Consider the following 18041-nt stretch of genomic DNA (forward strand, 5'->3'; position numbering starts at 1 on the left):
AAACTTAAAAATGTAAGTACAACAAGGAATTTTTTACAGTGTATGGGCCGATTTCAGGCAGCATTTGCGCCCCAGGGGTACAACTTGCATCACATTTCAAGGCATGTTCTTACAGAGCTTATTATATTAAAAATAAAAATTACTGTCTATCACATTTATTTAATTTATATACAGTATCTGTAATAGGCCTGGGGCGGTAACCGGATTACCGCCATACCGCGGTCACGTGACCCATGCCGCGGGTCTAAGCTCCTCACCGTCATAATCGCAAAAAAAAAAAACCTTGAAACATTGGTCTGCACTTGTGTGTACAGTATATGTGGGGATGTTATACACGCAGCTTGTTAACAACCGCAACTTGGTAACTAAACATTAACTGATATGGTTTTAATATTAAATTGTCATTGAGTAGAAATACAGGTGACGTTGTCTGTCACTCGTTTAAAGTAATACAAACATTTTATCTAATTTAAACGTGCAAACAGCCGCAACAGATCAACAACAGAATCAGGTTTCATACATTATTAAATTTTCACGCAACATAAAGAGCACGCGATCAGTCCGAGGATTAATATCCAAAGAGGTTAGATTGTCTCTTTTTCATCTAGCCTACAACAGTGGCCATTTCTAAAGCAGGACACATTTCAAAAAGTTTTGCTTTTGCGTTTTCTTTCACTTTTTGTGGAAAAAGACAGATGCTTATGGTAAGGGTCGAGGACACAATGAAAGCGGATACTTATAAATAATCTCCTTCTGCTTTCCAGCACATCATACTCATGATACTGTCAAGAGCTATAAATATTGCAAAAGATCAATTCAAGAGATGCACTTACATCCTGTAGCACATACAGCAGGAACATCTACAGTCTAAACATCTAAGTTCATCCATAACAAAGCTGACTAGACTGTAAAGAAGATGTGTAAACAATGTGGCTAATATTTATTTAAATGAATCCTTTGCTGTGTGGAAGTGATTTATTTATACTTTTAGTTTAATGTATATGTACATGCCTTTGTCTGGGTTTATAGTGTAGGATAATTGTATGTAGAACGGTAAATCAGAAATATGCCTTAAACTGGGTTGTCACAGACTGGGTCATAGATAACCTGAAAAAGAAATCTAACTGTACGTATATTCAGTACTGTTAAATATGACGCCTCGTGCTCTGTGATGCTTGGCATTTCGTTCCTTTTGTATACAGTATCACCACATACACCGTATAGAGGAATGACAAAGATCACTTGAACCTATCCTCATGAGGGTCTTAAGAGGCAAAGGATTGTGGGATTGACTGAACAGCAGACTCACCTGACAGGAAGGCGAACTGTTTCCTGAGGTCAGGGCTGATGTCTGCAGCACACAGAGGACTGTTTTCCTGCTGCATAATCTCATCTGCACAAAAAAAACCCCAAGAGATTTGGTTACCACATAGCAATAAAAGGCCATTGATATATCTTCAAAAGTCACATTGCATAGTTTCATTTCATACACAAAGACAGAAAGGAGAACGAATCTCACTTCACATTCTTAATCCGGTTATGTTTCTGGATTACAGTACAGATGGTTTGATCCAGGGTGTGTTAGGCCTGGCACGCAGCGGGTGCATGGCACTCATATGCAGTGATTTTATTTACACAGTAATATACTGTAGGGTGATTTCAAATATTGCTTATTAAAAATAACCACATAACCAAAACATATGTAATGCGTTATCGTTTTAAAAATGTATTATAGATCTTTGATACATTATACAACATTGATACATTAATAGTGATATTTATACAATAGCTATCTTTAAACCTGGTGTGTGTTTGAGCGTTTTATGACGAAAAGATGGAAGATGGAGTGAAAGAGAGAGCAGTAAACAGCGATTTCCTCTGTGCATCAGGAGTTGATGGATTACTGTAAGCAGCTTTAGATTTACTGGTAAGATTCATCTTTCTCAGGATCAGACCATATATCTATATATAAGTGTTTGTATTGTGTTTGCCCTGATACTGTGCACCAGATGCTAGTGTTAAAGTTACAAATGAGACATTTTGATGGATGTGTTTAGGATTTATCTGTTCAATGTCATCCACCCTTGCAACTGGCAAGCTGCCTATCAGCAAAGAAAAACACTTACTAGACAAAGTTGAAAACACACACACAATTCGATTCATGCATTTTTCCTGCTGTTACTGAAACATTTGGAAATCTTTTAAAGTGGGGGGTACTTCATGCATTATTAACACAGTTAAAGAGTTGTATTCCTTATGCCAAATAAAGGCAAAGAGTATTTCTGGGCCAAACTCACTCTTCTTTCCTACAAGTTTCGAAAAGTTTTGGTTAACTGTTACATATCATGGACCCCATATTCCTTATATGGGCACTTCCATCGGAAAAGCTTACCACACATCAATCAGAGTGAGAGTACAGGCCCGGCGTCAAGGGGGGGCTTGGGCGGATGGTCTCAGGCCTCCCCATCCTGCCAAGCAGTAGGCTTTGGCCCGCCCCGTCTTTTTGACTGCATTTACATTCAAGTCTTAATGCACAGATCCAATCTTTTGACCAAATCCGATTTTTTGTCCTGCCTGTTGTTTACACATACTTTAGACACGCCTCATATCCGATGTCCGTGTTTACATTAAACTATATTAATAATCCGATGTCCATCGTAAGTAAAGCGTGTAGGAACGTCCGAGAGAAAATAAATTGCGGGACTTAACTGATTTAAATTGTAAGATATGTGATTGCTTAACGCCCACTGCCACTGTGTGCCCCTCTTGCAGGAGTCATAGGCTGTTTCTCAATATGCGTTCTTCGGCAATCTTGCGTCCTTGTGTTCTCGCTCTACGTCTTCATCAATTGTCAAAGTTTAATTCCTATTCTCAAGAACACAAGTACAGAGGAAGCATAAAAATACCCGGATGTGTTCTTGATATCGAGGACGCATTGAGGGCTGAAATCTGGGGAGGTCAGGTGACCAACAGGAAGATCACACATCTCAATTCTCACAAGTGCGTTCTGTGTTCTCGCAACCTTCTGAGTTCGTTCTACCAAGGTTCTTCCAAAAAATTAGCATGACACAAAGTTCACACATAATAAGACAACAGTGGATGCAGTTTGTTTTTTCCCGAAAAGCAAGATAATTTCGAATGGGTTTGTTATATGCATTTCGGGGATGATCGCTTACAAACAAGGCCCAGTTCAACGCCGGATTTGATTTGCCAATTGTTGGAACAACTAATCGTGATGGTGCGGTCCCAACGTTAAAGTACCCCGTTCAGGATTTGGAACCAGAGGCATAAGTAAATCAAAATTTAATCTCAACTGTTATGTTTGCAATCAGCACATAAGCACATATAACGTAAACAACACGGACATACAGCTGTGCTATACTCGTGACCTCCCACAGTACGCTTCCAAGAGTTAAACTTGTTGGAAAAAAAACAGAAAGATCTGTCTTTTATAAATCTGACAACATGAAAGACTTTTTAGACATATGAAGGATAAAATACTACTCTATGGCTCGGTTTCCTGGACAGGGATTAGGCTAATCCAGGACTAGGCCTTATTTATATTAGGTAATTTACAAACATACACTACAGGTATGCATCTTGAGACAAAAAATGTCACAGATATGTTAAAATTAGTCAGGACAAGATGTTTTTAAATTACAGCAGCTCAAACTTGCATTTTAGGCTGGGACTAGGAAAAGCAATGTCCGGGAAACCGCCCCTAAAGGTACCCAAGATTAACATGAGGGGTCAGAAACTGTGTATGTTATGTGAACTTTAATAATTTTGCACTCAGCATATGGAAATAAAACTAGGTCACAGATAAACATTCAACACACATACACACAAATATAAGTGGGCTTATATTATACTATATTATATTTCATTAAAAACAGCTCAGAACTGTGTTGGCATAGGCCTAAAACTTGCAAAAACCACCAGCAGCACATAAAACATATGACAAACCTCTATTGATATTCAATTGGAGTAAATTCAGCTAGAGATGTTATTGCATAAGCAGATGGTCTGTATGAGCCTGATTTTTATTTGATTCACTTACTTCAGTGACATTCCTACAATTTCCCTAAACTATGTAATATTGCACCCCTTGATGTAAATACTAATATCATCATCATAAAACAGCACAACTTTTATATCATCTGATAAACCGGCATACTAATCTAATCTCTAGACACAGGAAAAGTCACACAGGAAGCCATTGTTTAAAAGCCACAGAGATCCCATCAAAAGAAGATGTATGGTGTATGGTGACGTGTGTTGCAGTATTACTCCGGCTTCTCAGCCTGTCATTGAGTTGAATTCATGTTAAGTTCAATGACATTGTCTGTGCTCAGTTAATAAAGGTTCAACATTCCTCTACATTTTCAAATTTAGACTAATAAGTACAGTCAGAGTTCAACTCCCTAAAGGACAACAGCATGAACAAAAGCAAGCTTTTCTCATATGAGCGACAGACTGCAAGCCTCAAATAACAACCACCGTCATTCACCTGGACGTCAGAAACAGGAAGACAGCATCTGTTTTAACACCTTGTGGCAGGTTGTGATGAAGGTAAGCCAGGTGTTTAATGGTATGCGAAAAAAGAAATCTTTTAATCCCTAATTTAAACACAGACGTTGGCTCACGCTTGTATGTTGTTGTGCATACTGTTCGTAAAAGTGCTTGTGCTGCACTGTTCCCAGAGCAGTACTTATTGTCACCTATCAGGTTTAAAATCAACATGAGGTCCGGATCGCTGTTCCCAGCTGAAACATGTGACCAGAGACAGATGCAAGAACGTAGGTTAACACTGAGCCTGTGAGGTTAATGGAAGATTTTGGCATGCTTGTGCACAAGAGACATTATTACCAACAAAGATAGCAAAATTTAGCTTTTCTTATAAATTTTCTAGTGTTTGTACTCAACCACACAGCTCTGACCACAAATATGAATATGCAAATAAGTCCCCATCTCCACTCTTGCGCACCACCTTTAACCATAGATATACAATATATGTAAATATACTCACCTAAAGGATTATTAGGAACACCTGTTCAATTTCTCATTAATGCAATTATCTAACCAACCAATCACAGGGCAGTTGCTTCAATGCATTTAGGGGTGTGGTCCTAGTCAAGACAATCTCCTGAACCCCAAACTGAATGTCAGAATGGGAAAGAAAGGTGATTTAAGCATTATTGAGCGTGACATGGTTGTTGGTGCCAGACGGGCCGGTCTGAGTATTTCACAATCTGCTCAGTTACTGGGATTTCCACGCACAACCATTTCTAGGGTTTACAAAGAATGGTGTGAAAAGGGAAAAAACACCCAGTATGCGGCAGTCCTGTGGGCAAAAATGCCTTGTTGACGCTAGAGGTCAGAGGAGAATGGGCCGACTGATTCAAGCTGATAGAGGAGAAACTTTGACTCAAATAACCACTGGTTACATCCGAGGTATGCAGCAAAGCATTTGTGAAGCCACAACACACACAACCTTGAGGCAGAAGACCCCACCGGGGACCACTCAATCTCCACCACTCCATTTGCATGAGCTCACCAAAATTGGACAGTTAAAGACTGGAAAAATGTTGCCTGGTCTGATGAGTCTCGATTTCTGTTGAGACATTCAGATGGTAGAGTCAGAATATGGCGTAAACAGAATGAGAACATGGATCCATCATGCTTTGTTACCACTGTGCAGGCTGCTGGTGGTGGTGTAATGGTGTGGGGGATGTTTTCTTGACACACTTTAGGCCCCTTAGGGCGCACTCACATTATCCAAACCAAACCGCGCTCGGGCGCGTTTGACCCCCAAAGCCTGGTTTGTTTGACTAGTGTGATCGCTTCGTTCCGCGCCCGGGCGCGGATTGTTTAATCGCGCCGCGGCCGGGTTGCAGAGGTGGGCCGGAGCGCGGTTCACTTGGGCTCAGGCGCGGAAGGCTGTGGTGTGAGCGCAATCGCGCCTGAGCGCGATTCAAAAGGTGAAGACGTCAGTTGCGCGACCACTCACCTTCATCTGCCTCCGTAAAAACCTTTTGATGCGCGCAGCGGGGTTACGTGAATGTCCGAGCTGCGCACGTGACAGATGAACTAAGCAATATGATGACATGTGAGAGGGCTGTCTGTAATCGCGTACCAAACGACTCCGAATAAAAAAACACAGACTTATCATTACGGTGGGTTCCAGTGTTAAGAGAGCGCTTTACTTCCTGCTTTTTCAAAACAATCGCATCTTAATGACGAAAGCGCGCCCGGACTCGGATCAATAAGAAGTACAGTGTGAGTGCGTGCACCTGGGGGAGTAGGGAGGGGTGGCAATCGCGCCCAGGCATGGTTTGGTTTGGTTGGGATAATGTGAGTGCGCCCTTAGTGCCAATTGGGCATCGTTTAAATGCCACGGGCTACCTGAGCATTGTTTCCGACCATGTTCATCCCTTTATGACCACCGTGTACCCCTTCTCTGATGGCTACTTCCAGCAGGATAATGCACCATGTCAAAAAGCTCGAATCATTTCAAATTGGTTTCTTGAACATGACAATGAGTTCACTGTACTAAAATGGCCCCCACAGTCACCAGATCTCAACCCAATAGAATATCTTTGGGATGTGGTGGAACGGGAGCTTCGTGCCCTGGATGTGCATCCCACAAATCTCCATCAACTGCAAGATGCTATCCTATCAATATGAGCCAAGATTTCTAAAGAATGCTTTCAGCACCTTGTTGAATAAATGCCACATAGAATTAAGGCAGTTCTGAAGGTGAAAGGGGGTCAAACACAGTACAAGTATTGTGTTCCTAATAATCCTTTAGGTGAGTGTAGATGCTACATTCGGCAGATTCAGACACATAACTGCTAAGTTCGGTTTCACACAATGCATACGTGTCTTACAATCTTTAAAGGGTTATTTCATCCCAAAATTAAAATTGTATCATAAATTACTTGCCACCAAGTCCTCCAACATTTTTTGTCAACGTTTGTGTGTTTTTTTCCCTTTTTTTAAGCCATTATGCAAAAGGTGTAAACAATACTTAAACGGCCCGTATAAATGCACAAATTACTTACCAGCGTATTCTGTGTCTTTACGCTGGCAGCAACTATGTCAACGGGTCACATCAGCAGCATGCGACGTAGTCTGCACGTGATCGTGCATTTAACAACCAAGGAGAAGAACAAATTGTTGAATAAAATCATTTGTTTGTTTTCATTGCGCACAAAAGTGTTCTTGTCGCTATATAATATTATTATTTAACTACTAATGCCACATGGACCTTTTTGGCGATGTCTTTCACAATTCTTTTCCCATAAAAGAATGAAAGTCAAACTATAGTCTAAGCCTCACGGTTTTCATCAAAATATCTAAAAATGTGTTCTGGACACAATCGGAGGACTTGGTGGTTTAGAACAACACAGGGGAAAGTGATTTAGGTTAAAATTGTCATTTTGGGGTGAACTAACCCTTTAAGCGCTGATGTTTTGTCATAAAAAATATCCATATTTAACCTTTTGTTTATCCCCCTTGAGCCATTTGTATTACTTTTGTGAATGATGGATGCACATTTTTTGGACTTGACGGAGGTGGATCTCATATCCTTATATTTTATAAACTGAAAGATCTAGGATATTTTCTAAAATAATTGAAAATGTTTTAGTCTGAAAAATTATCGGCATATGCATCTCGGACGGCTTGAGGGTGAATAAATCATGGGTTTAATGTCATTTTTGTGCGAACTATTCCTTTAAGTGCACGTAAAAGAATTGGATCAACGACAGTGTGCCAAATGCCTGTGGATCACATTCAAACTTGGGTCCCTTATGAGTACTTGGACCTGAATACAACACGAATGTGACAGTCACATGAACCACAGCGCCCCCTAATGTGTGGCTCAGTTTCTTAATCATGTGCAGTGTTTCTAGTTGCATCTTTTGTGGTTGCGCAACTGTTTACTATGTCTTGTGCAAAGAAGTGGATTATTTGTAAAAGTGGAGCTTTTTGCCAACAAAGCTCGCATGCACTCAAATTTCAGTCAAATTTGTGTGACATTCATGAAAATATGGCATTTGAATTACTGACTAATAACATTTTCATGGTCATTAAAGTGAAATTACTGAACCTAAACATAAAAGCCTGCTAAAAAGCGCTCATTAACAAGAAAGCATGTCAAACCCATTTAGAAACTTGGAATTGTTGACCTTTGTAATACATAATTATGTTCCTCATTTGTAAGTCCCTTTAAATAAATGTTTAATGACTAAAATAAATGGAGATGACTAAATGTAAACGTCAACAGACAGTCCGGCCCCAAACCCAATGACTAAATGGTAATGTCAAACAAATAGTCCCGCCCCGGAGGCACCTCCTTCAAGATATTCAAACTAAAAGTGCAATGTTTTGATAGCATCACAGACTGTAAACAGTGAAATATTACGCTACTATTTTGCTATAAGATCTAGTCTCCAATAAATTCACAATTCATTCATAAAATCAAAAATGTTATTCCATGGCTGCTGTGCAATTATATACACAGCTATGATTCAATACATCCACTAATATAGCCTAGTTTCTGTGCTATAGTGTGCATTTTAGCACAGCTGGACAAGCAATCCAGGTCCAGAATAAGCTGATTTAATAGAAAGTACGGTCCACTATAAAGGCCAAAAAAACATAACATTAAAAACATTCGCACAGAAAGATAAACTTTTGGCCATCAGTCAAACAAGCCCAAACAGCGCTTACTAGAACAAACCACTATGATAACGAAGTGATTTTATTGTACCCGATCACCGGATGCGGTTTCCTATTTACATTTATCCCAACGCTTCTGCTAAACAATAAAAGAGTGTTGATGTAGGACGCGTTCAGTCCTGTCACTGTCACCTCAGCTGGGCTCGTGAGAAACAAAAGCTCGAGCTTTCCAACATTTCATTCACCATCCCATCTCTTGATGTTTAGGCAACAAAGCTCCAGCACAGAGCCTCCATTCAATCCAAAACATCCTCAAAACCAAAGCACCAATAGAACAGCTATAGAAAGTGCCCTGGGCCCCGTATGGTCGCCAAGAACGCCAACCGGGCAATGATAAAGCGGTTCGGCATCAGGGTGCTGGTATTTAGAAAGAACATAGGAGAAGGAAACGCTCTCATTTTAATGCCGTTCCATGGGTAGATGAGCCTTCTTTACAGGGCTTTCCATTTTTAATGCCCCTTGGATGGGCTGAGCCGTGACTGAGATGCAAATGCGATTCAAGCTCTTGGCTTGGACTGTTGCCAGCAACAGAAGACTAAGATGAGTCCTTTAGGAAACTTGCAAATGTTGTTTCGCAGAACACAAATTGCCTTGTTTTCCCACTAACAAAAACAAGTTTTAGTGCACTTTTAGCGCAACTTTTTTTAAACCATTAAAAGAAAACACCACCGTTTTTCAATATTTTACTATGTTCTTACCTTAATCTTTTTTCAATGTATGCACTTAATCATTGTACAGCACGTTGTGACTCTATTAGCATTTAGCTTAGCCCCATTCATTCCTTAAGATCCAAACAGGGATGAATTTAAGAGCCACAAAACACTTCCATTTTCCCTATTTAAAAAAAGTTACACGAGTAGTTACACGAGTAAGTATGGTGGAACAAAATAAAAATATGCGGATAAAAATAGCTTCCGCCATACAATATAGTTCTTATTTTTTATCCGCTTAAAAAAATCTCCACGTTTTATTTTGTGCCACCATACTTACTCGTGTAACTACTCATGTAACCGTCTTTAAAAAGGGAAACATGGAAGTGTTTGGTGGCTTCTAAATTCATCCCTGTTTGGATCCTAAGGAATGAATGGGGCTAGGCTAAATGCTAACACATTCACAACACGCTGTACAAAGATTAAGTGCACGCGCATTGAAAAAAGATAGGTATGTATTCATTCATCTAGGTTGAGGTAAGAACATAGTAAAATATTGAAAAACAGTGGTGTTATCCTTTAAAGTCCCATGTTTATTGTTCTGTCTTGAGACATGAGAAATTATACATCTAAAGACTAAATGTGTGCCAACTGTTTAATAAAGTAACACCCTGTTGTTACAAAACTGTACAGTAGTTTCCTATAAGCAGTATCAAAAATCTTTACTACACATTTCATTAAAAGTTTCAGCTGTATGATATCTACATTTGTGAGCCTTGACATGATCTCACCTTTCTTGGATCTCTGTTCCCTGGTGCAGGAGAACAAGGACAGCATTTTTTCTCTGTCTCTGTGCGCATGCCCACTGTTTGCATTATTTACAAGAGAGTGTTGGGTATAATGTCTTAAAAACCTCAGTATATTAAACTAAGAGCTCAGATGGAAAAACAAGAGCGCACACACACGCACACGCACGCGGCACGCACACACACACACACACACACACACTTATGTTAACATGCAAGGAAAACATCCCCTGCATACTTCATGTCTGTGCAAGCAGCTCAGGTTAAACACAGGCTGAAGTTTTTGTTAAAGACCTCTTTGGTTATGTCTTGTCCAAGCCTGTCTGAACTATAAAGTACGGCAGAGGGATAGAGGCGATATATGCTGGACAGTGGGACGCAATTGTGATTCCCATAATAACTAAATACTTTATATTCAAGCTCTATATACAGTAGTGGCTCCATAAAGCACAACACATTAAAGGTACACTCCACTTTTTTTGAAAATATGCTCATTTTCCAGCTTCCCTAGAGTTAAACATTTGATTTTTACAGTTTTGGAATCCATTCAGCTGATCTCCGGGTCTGGCGGTACCACTTTTAGCATAGCTTAGCATAATCCATTGAATCTGATTAGACCATTAGCATTGCGCGTAAAAAAATAACCAAAGAGTTTCCAAATTTTTCCTATTTAAAACTTGACTCTTCTGTAGTTACATCGACGGAAATTTAAAAGTTGCGATTTGCTAAGCAGACATGGCTAGGAACTATACTCTCAAACTGGCGTAATAATCAAGGATTTTGCTGCCGTAACATGGTTGCAGGAGGCGCAATGATATAACACAGTGCTCGAAAATAGTCCCCTTAGTAAGTTTCAATGGCAGGGGACTATTTACGGGCAGTGCGTAATGTCATTATAATGTAACTACAAAAGAGTCAAGTTTTAAATAGGAAACATATTGAAACTCTTTGGTTACTTTTTTAGGTGCAATGCTAATGGACTGATCAGGTTCAATGGATTATGCTAAGCTATGCTAAAAGTGCTAGTGCCAGACCCGGAGATCAGCTGAATGGATTCCAAAACGGTAAAAATCAAATGCTTAACTCTAGGGAAGCTGGAAAATTAGCATATTTTCAAAAAAGTGGAATGTCCCTATTAGTCAGTAATAAGACATTAGTACAGTTAAGGTACAATTACAAACTACACAAATACACTGTATCCTTGTTTAAAATGTGTGACTGCCTGTTAAAACCCAGCTAAATTTTTTATGATTTACTGTTTTCAACTTAAAAGCATCCTAACGTTCACAATGTAAGAAACATTATGTAAAAAAGTAACCTTGATATCTTTAATATTGACTGAGTAAGATCAAATATTAAAATGAAAGTAAAATCAAATATTGATGTTCCTAATCATATTATTAGCTGGATTTCACAGGCAGGGTCACATTTGTTTCATTTTCTTTTTAATGGAACACAAAAGGAGATTCATTATTAAAAAACATCCTTCCATGAATTGCTCATTTTCAAACAGCCCATACAAACACTATGGTCTGTGGTCACTATTTATGGACAGAGCAATGTGAACACTCTCCTAAGTATCATATGTTGTCTTACAGTAGATGAAAGTAAGATAAAGAGGTTTGGAACAACATGATGGTGAATAATGGCCTATGTTTCATTCTTTATGTGAACTACTCCTTTGATAAACTTTAATGACCCAAGTTGACTCACAACATTAACTACATAGTTCACCTGCAAAACAAGGTTAAGTGCTCAACTCAAGGGAGCAATAGTTGTTAAAACACCATTACTGTAAGATCAAACAACAGCCCTGGTCCTGAATTACCAGGCAACTGCAGTACCATCACACGCAAACACACACGTTTCCTTTTTTGTGGGGACTTGTATACACCGTCCCCTTCCCCTTTAACCTAAACCTAACAATCACAGAAAAAATACATCAAAAGATGTCCCAACAAGGTTAAAAATAATAATAATTACTATTACTATTATTATACTGGCATCACTATTTTTTCTGGGGACATATAACCCTATACCATGGAATTACCAGATATACAGTACAATACACACACGTATACATGATTTACATTAGACAATGACTTTTATACTGTATATTCTATTCCCTTTCTCCAAAACCGAACCCTCACATTTTCTTTTCCATAATTTATAAAGATTGCGTTTAGTATGTTTTTAAGCCATTTAGTTTGTAAGTGTCCTTGAAAAACAAGATTTACTGTATGTTGTCATACACATGTAAAAATATACACATAAACCACATATACCAGTACCAGCGACACCAGGGCTCTCACACGAAGCACACCAAACAAATAGGTCATTATTCCTAGATTCAGAGCACACAAAAACAACTTAATAGGTTTTGTCCCAAATGGTTCATAAACAGTGCACATGGTTGAATGTCATGAGGATGCTATGATGTGTATGGATGTGTGTGCGTGCGCGCACATGTGTCTTTGTATGCGTGTAATAAATGTATCCAAAAATGTGGTGTCTTCACAGCTCCATACCAAATATACAATCACACCAACTGGCAGCTGTGCATGTGCTATCAGACTGTGACCTATGCCTGTATGTGTGTGCGGAGGGGTATAATACCATTTGGTATTATATCAGCAGTTTACAGAATCTCCATCTGCCAAACTGTAAAAATAACCAGAAAACATACACTGCATACTCACAGACCTCTGAACCAGTAACAAACAAGTCAGATTCCTGACATTCCAGTGCTTTACAATAAAGCAATCATTTTTTAAGATGTCAAATAAATCTTTGGTGTCCCCAGGGCACGTATGTGAAGTTTTAGCTCAAAATACCATATAGATAATTTATAACAACATGTTAAAATTGACACTTTGTAGGTGTGTGCAATGATGTGCCGTTTTGGGTGTGTCCTTTAAAATGCAAATGAGCTGATGAAATGCAAACACTGATTACAATGATGATGGTTTGTTGTAATTGAAACTCAATTGTGCTGTGGATTATTTTCTCTCTCTCGTTTTCTCTCTGCACTAAATGGCTGTGCAGTGGTTGGATAGTGCAAATTAAGGGGCGGTATTATTATAATAAGAGCTCCTTATGACATCATAAGGAGAGGCAAATTTCAATGACCTTTTTTCATGTCCTTGTAGAGAATGGTTTACAAAACTAAGTTACTGGTTTGATCTTTTTCACATTTTGTAGGTTGATAGAAGCCCTGGGAACCCAATTATAGCACTTAAAGATGGAAAGAGTCAGATTTTAATGCCATTGCCCCTTGAATAATGTCATTATCAAATAGTTCAAAGTGAACTCACATTAATGGTAAAGACGAAAGAGGTCTTTTTACAGTATAAATACCAGGTATAATTTTACAGTCATTTTCTTTTTTTCTCTCTCCCCAATGATATCTGCGAGTAAAATGTTTCTGGTCTTGATGTCCAGTAAAACCACAGCTGTTGGCTACATGAACCTACACGATCAAAAGTGAGGCGAGATCACAGGACGGTTATATAATACAGCTACTGTAGTAACGAAAAAGTCACAGTAAGGGAAATTTTCCTGTAGTCAAGCAAAAAACACTACAAAACATGTAACCTAAAAAATATAAACTGATCCTGTAACATTTGTGCTGAAAACACTGATACTGCAGAACATGTTGTGTTTTACCTTTATTGTATTGATAGTATGACGTCGTTTATATATTTGACAAATACATTTATAATAAATTTGTATAAGCATTATGAACGATTTCTAGAAGTCATTACATCATCATGGAGACGTAGGTGGGCTTTTCTGACTGAAGCAATAAGCAACCATCTACAAACACATTTAAAACCATCTAGAATACCTTTGCAACCGAACAGCAATGCCCTGGCAACCCCCACAACACCCGAACATCAAAATTTTGGCAAAATTATCACCATGATCTCCTTCACAACACTCATGGCATACAGTTCAGAAATGTGCAAATTACACAGCAGTAGACACAACACATAAAGCGACAGGCAGCGTGTTCCTGGGTGCCACCCTACAAACGGTGAAAAATACAACCTGTAGAGATCAGGTATCTGACTTTGCTTTCATTAGAGCTGATCTCATTTCTTATAGCCAAAAGTGATCCAAAACAAACATCAAACAGAAACTCAAACAAAACTGTCCATGAATCTGACACAGTGCTCAACACCATGAGTTGTGACAGCATTCGACTGCATTCAACATGACTGCGTGTCAAAACATTTTCAGTTGACTCAATTGACAGTGTTTTAAACACAGCCCGGGGTTGCATTGAGAGCAAATATATGTGCTGTCAATCTTTTGGACCCATAGTGAACGTTAAGACTGAACCAAACCTCACACCACGATCGCCGCTGAGTAGACTGACAAGCTTTCTGAAACAAAGCTTGAATGTAAAACTACACTTTTGGGGCCGGTCCAAGTGGGTCCTGGAACTTGGCTCAGACCCAGACCGATGCCAACCGATGAACATGAATAAAAGAGTTACCAGCCGTTGACCCAGCAACTGATATGCCTCTCACGTTCTGATAATGAATGATAATGAAGCGCAAGGCTATTTACGTTCAAATTTAGCTTTGCGTTTGCTTTAACTCTTGCTTTTAAAGGAAAACATCACAGTTTTTCAATATTTTACTATGTTCTTACCTTAACTTAGATGAATTAATACACACCTATCTTTTTTCAAAGCTTGCACTTTTAATCTTTGTACAGTGCGTCGTGAATGTGTTAGCATTTAGCCTAGCCCCATTCATTCCTATGGCTCCAAACAGGGATAAATTTAGAAGCCACCAAACACTTCCATGTTTTCCCTATTTAAAGACTGTTACATGAGTAGTTACACGAGTAAGTATGGTGGCACAAAATAAAACTTTTGTTTGGAGCCATAGGAATGAATGAGGCGAAGCTAAATGCCAACACAATCACAAAGCCCTGTACAAAGATTAAGTGCACGCATTGAAAAAAATAGGTGTGTAATAATTCATCTGAGTTGAGGTAAGAACATAGTAAAATATTGAAAAACTGTGGTGTTTTCCTTTAAGTTTGACATATAATCCAAGATCATCATCATCATATAGTATGAAACGATAAGCGATAATGAAAACTACAACAGTAAACTGAGCTTTATAATCATTGATCCCATTATGAATTTAGATAGTAATACGATTTAAACTACTCCACAAACACTGATATAAACACAGCAAATTTGAAATATGCAAAAAAAACTATTTGTTTTTAACCAAAAGGTGGCAATTTTCCACAGACAAAATGCAAAGCCCAACACCAACTATTAAATAAACACCTTATTTAGAAAGCACAGTTGACCTGCTTCAACAAATTTACCTCTGTATATCAAGTCAAGTCCCTTTACCTGTCATCAGTTTAAGTTGTAGCCATAGTCTGGTGATGTCGTGGCATAGCAGGGACATTCGGTTGAGCTCCATCCCGTTCAAAGTTCACCTTCCCTGGCCACTCTCCAGTCTCAGGTGTCCTTATCTCTGGGGCTTCATCCCCCCGCAGGACTCATTACAGAGGCTAAACCGTCCGTCAACGCGCTCCACATGTCCACATCTCGCAACACATACGGGCAAGCAGGCGGACACACAAAGTCTCCCGGTGTCAGGTTACACCCCTCGCAGCTTTAACACACACACGTGCAGGTAACAGACGGTGCAGCTGGAGAGAGGTAAAGCCCTGGGGCGACGCTTAAACCAGAATGCAATTTTGTTGCAGTGTGTGTGTGTATGTATGGGGGGAAAGGATAAGCTCCTGCATACGCACACACACTGTTTAATCGTCCTGCTTTGAACAGGTTTGAGGGGAGGGAGAGAGAGAGAGAGAGAGAGAGAGAGAGAGAGAGAGAGAGAGAGAGAGAGAGACCAGTTTTTCTTTCTGGATTAATAATAGACAGCCAATCAAAATACAAGGCTGGACTGAGAGGCGGGGCACAAGAAACACAATTGTCTACATTATTCTATGAACATCTATCTTGATACTCAGTCTATTAGAGAGAGAGAGAGAGAGAGAGAGAGAGAGAGAGAGAGAGAGAGAGAGAGAGAGAGAGAGAGAGAGAGAGTAAGAGCGAGAGAGAGTAAGAGAGAGAGAGAGAGAGAGATCATAGATAAACACACTTTTATAACAGAGACATGTTTTTTAGTGTCAGGGAGATCTGCAGGCATTCCATAGGAGTGAATGGGGCTTTACGCCTGTATTCTGCATTCACAAAGAGCCTGGGAAACACACACAGGCACACACGCACACACGCGCACACACACACATACATACAGGACCACCTGTTTGTGGCTGGAGTTTGTGCTGAGAAATTCTGCTGCAATGAATTACGTTTTGTAAGCATTCAATGGGACTCAAAACCCTTCAGCAGAGAAACAAAGAGAGAAATTAGAGATTCAGTTTTATAAAAAATTTTAAAAATAGTTTGAAAACTAAAGCTTTTTTAAATACATCCTGAGTGATTCTTTTTTAACGCTTTCCCCGCCATTGACGAGATATCTCGTCAATTAAGAGAAAACGCTTCCCCGCCAATGACGAGATTTTCCGTCTTTCCGCAATACCGCTATTATCCACCAGGTCCGCAACTTTTTAAACCCGGAAGTATTGCCCTATGTCAAGCGGCTGCATGTCCGTGTCTGTTTTAAAGATCGCTCTGAATGGGATCTCTATAAAAGGTCCGTCACAAAAATGGAATTATCTCTGCTTTTTGCTCAAAATGTGGTGTTTTTGCAGAAACCTACCCATATTCAAAAGCTGATTGCAAAAGAACCACTGAAGGTAGGATGAAATGTTTTTGTTTTTTTTTGAAAGCAGAGGGTCTGTTCTTTCATTTGGTATATTGTATGTTTATATATTTAAAGAAGAACATTTTCTGGAAGGCATTAAACTTTGGTGAAAATCATGAAAAATGCTGGCGCTGGCTGGCAACTTTTTTTAAAAACGCTGGCGGTGAAAGAGTTAAGCATGTCCATTTCTTTCTAATATTGCACATCGACAGCGTGTCATACATCCCAATGTGCTTTATGCTATTTTAGAATAATATCACATATAGATTTGCCGTCCGTCTGGGAATCTTTGGCTGTGACGTTTGCGATATGCAATCTTCACCCTGAGGCTCTCTCGTAGCCAGAAGGTCATTGGCCCTACACAACAGGAGGACTTTAAAATGCAGGTCAAGTCCCACGAACACTTGCTGGAAATCCCCTGGCACTGTCCTCTTAGATCTCGTGTCTGCCTATATATACCCACTCCCCGCTTCACACGCTAGAGATTTTTTAAGAGAGGCTGGGCTTCACATTTATTAAAGACAAACACAATGGACCCTTTCTGTGCCCATTAGTAACATTAGGCCTGTGTGAGAGCTCCTCTGGGCTACAGCGAATAGTGAGTACAGCAAATAAATCTATTTATTAGGGCTGTAACGGATCACAAAACTCACTGATCGGATCACATTACGGTTTTTGAGGCACGGATCGGATCGTTTTTCGGATCAGCAAAGAAAAGGGTGGGAAAAATCTAATAACAAATAAATTACAAACATTTATAAAAAAAGGACAACGTTGCACATTAAGTAAGGTCTAAAATTAGCATTAGGTACAGAAATTGAATTAAATGAATAACAACACTCTCTTTATTGTACAAATTAATTATTATTATTATTATTTTAGAGCCACAGAAGTGATTTTCTCTTTGTCTTGGGTTGATTATCATTAATGACACAGACTTAAGGAGGTTAATTGAGGTTACTGTCTCTTTAAGACCAAATAAGCAGAATGGTTTTTGACTCTATAATTCACTTAAAGGATAATTCCGGTAT

General features: G+C 39.2%; 1 protein-coding gene across 14 annotated transcripts in view; it reads right to left on the reverse strand.

Annotated features, from left to right (window-relative positions):
- The window catches only part of LOC135746584 (guanine nucleotide exchange factor DBS-like), an 88359-nt gene that overhangs the window by 44215 nt on the left and 26103 nt on the right, over positions 1 to 18041 (reverse strand). For 13 of the 14 annotated variants that reach the window (XM_073814212.1, XM_065265194.2, XM_073814210.1 and 10 more), the window contains exon 2: positions 1310 to 1393. In XM_073814212.1, the coding sequence (XP_073670313.1) occupies positions 1310 to 1393 (84 nt within the window). Of the gene's footprint in view, positions 1 to 1309; positions 1394 to 15584; positions 15955 to 18041 lie in introns of those variants that run through there. The other variant, XM_073814213.1, reaches the window with a different exon arrangement.

The sequence above is a fragment of the Paramisgurnus dabryanus genome, chromosome 4, assembly GCF_030506205.2.
Source record: "Paramisgurnus dabryanus chromosome 4, PD_genome_1.1, whole genome shotgun sequence".
Taxonomy (NCBI): Eukaryota; Metazoa; Chordata; class Actinopteri; order Cypriniformes; family Cobitidae; genus Paramisgurnus; species Paramisgurnus dabryanus.